Source organism: Aptenodytes forsteri, unplaced genomic scaffold (assembly GCF_000699145.1).
Source record: "Aptenodytes forsteri isolate BGI_AS27 unplaced genomic scaffold, ASM69914v1 Scaffold61, whole genome shotgun sequence".
Lineage (NCBI taxonomy): Eukaryota > Metazoa > Chordata > Aves > Sphenisciformes > Spheniscidae > Aptenodytes > Aptenodytes forsteri.
In genome coordinates this window covers 65,517-67,110 of record NW_008794443.1, presented here as the reverse complement: position 1 = coordinate 67,110, position 1,594 = coordinate 65,517, and the positions used below count along the sequence as shown (strand labels likewise).

The window sequence follows — 1,594 nt, the reverse complement described above, 5'->3', positions numbered from 1 at the left end:
AGATGACCCCAAATCTGAAGTGGTTGCTGACTCGTCGCTCGTCGAAGGCGAGGATGAGGCGGGATGCCTGCGGGGTTGGGAGGGGGCGGGGGGGGCGGGGGGCACCCATGGGTGCTGTGTTGCACCGGAGGTGTTGCACCCACCTTGGCCATCTGCACCACGTTGGGGAACTCGGCCAGGCAGGAGATGGGCACCACGTCGTGCAGGGTGCGGGCACGGGTGCTGTGGGGCAAGGTGTGTGTGTGGGGGGGTGTCAGGGTGGTGCCCTATCCTCAACCAGCACCCATGGGTGCCCCCTGGCACCCTGCTCACCGCAGCAGCAGGTGGAGGTGCTCCTGCTCGTCATACTTGAGGGAGAAGACGAGGTGGCCCAGCACCGGGTCCAGGGAGTAGTAGTTGAAGTGCTCCTGCGGGGAGGGGGCCAAACACCCGTGACCGCACCAATGGGTGCTCACGCTGGCAGGCACCCATGGGTGCCATGCGCCACCCATCCTACAGACACTCGTAGGGTCCCCATGCCCATGGACACCCATGTGCACAAGCACCCGTGCCATGGGGGCATCCAGGTGCCTGAGCACCCATAACCCTGAGCACCCATCCACACGAGGCACCCGTGTCCATGAGCACCCACACCCACAGATACCACCGCCCATGGAGCACCTACACTGACGGGCACACATGCAGTGAGCCACTCGTACCCGTGAGCACCCGTGCCATGGGTCACCCAGGTTCCTGGGCACCCACACCCACGGACACCCATACTTATGGAGCCCCCATGCCCACGCACACCCGTGCTCATGGGGCACCCATGTCACGGGGCATCCATGTCCATGAGCACCCATTCGCACGAGCACCCATGCCATGGGGCACCCAGGTCCTTCAGCACCCATACCCATGGGGCTCCCATGCCTGTAGATACCCACACCCATGAGTCAACAGCACCCATACCCATGGGGCTCCCATGCCCGTAGATACCCACACCCATGAGTCACCCATGTCCACGAGCACCCATATGCACGAGCACCCATGCCATGGGGTCTCCATGTCCATGCCCACCCACACCCATGGGGAACCCACCCACGCCAAGCACCCACGCCTGGAGCACCCACGGGGCCTCACCTTGCCCAAGAAGTGCTTGCGGTAGATCTTGGCCGTGTGGTTGCCCTCAAGCCTTGCCCGGGTGCTGGGTGCCGGGGTGGGGGGGGACTCGGGTGCCCCGCTCAGCTGGTGGTTGGTGCCCTCGATCCAGTAACCCCCAAACTGCGGCAGGAGGATGAGGGGGAACGGCCCCTCCCGGCCCAGCACCTGCACCCACAACCGAGGTGGGTGCTCCGGCCACCCACCCAGCTGCTCGCCTGCCCTTGCACCCATCTCTGGAGGGGAGCGGGTGCTCTACCTCGTGCACGCTGGGGTAGGGGATGTAGTCCTCCTCTGTCTGCAAGACAACGGGGTGGGTGAAGGCCATGCTAGCACCCATGGGTGCTGGGGTGGGTGAAGGCCACACCGGCACCCATGGGTGCTGGTTGGGTGCCCCCAGCCCAGCGACGCCTACCTTGAGCGGTGGGGGGATGGCGTGGCGCTGCTGAGCCATCCT

General features: G+C 65.5%; 1 protein-coding gene across 1 annotated transcript in view; it reads right to left on the bottom strand.

Moving 5' to 3' along the window:
- RAP1GAP (RAP1 GTPase activating protein) overlaps nucleotides 1–1,591 on the bottom strand; it is a 3,119-nt gene extending 1,528 nt beyond the window's left edge. The window contains exons 1-6 of the mRNA XM_019474705.1: nucleotides 1,553–1,591; nucleotides 1,397–1,435; nucleotides 1,120–1,305; nucleotides 313–407; nucleotides 126–222; nucleotides 8–67 (exon numbers count right to left, since the gene is read on the bottom strand). Of these exons, the coding sequence (XP_019330250.1) occupies nucleotides 8–67; nucleotides 126–222; nucleotides 313–407; nucleotides 1,120–1,305; nucleotides 1,397–1,435; nucleotides 1,553–1,591 (516 nt within the window). The remainder of the gene's footprint in view (nucleotides 1–7; nucleotides 68–125; nucleotides 223–312; nucleotides 408–1,119; nucleotides 1,306–1,396; nucleotides 1,436–1,552) is intronic.
- Nucleotides 1,592–1,594: the final 3 nt, after the last annotated feature.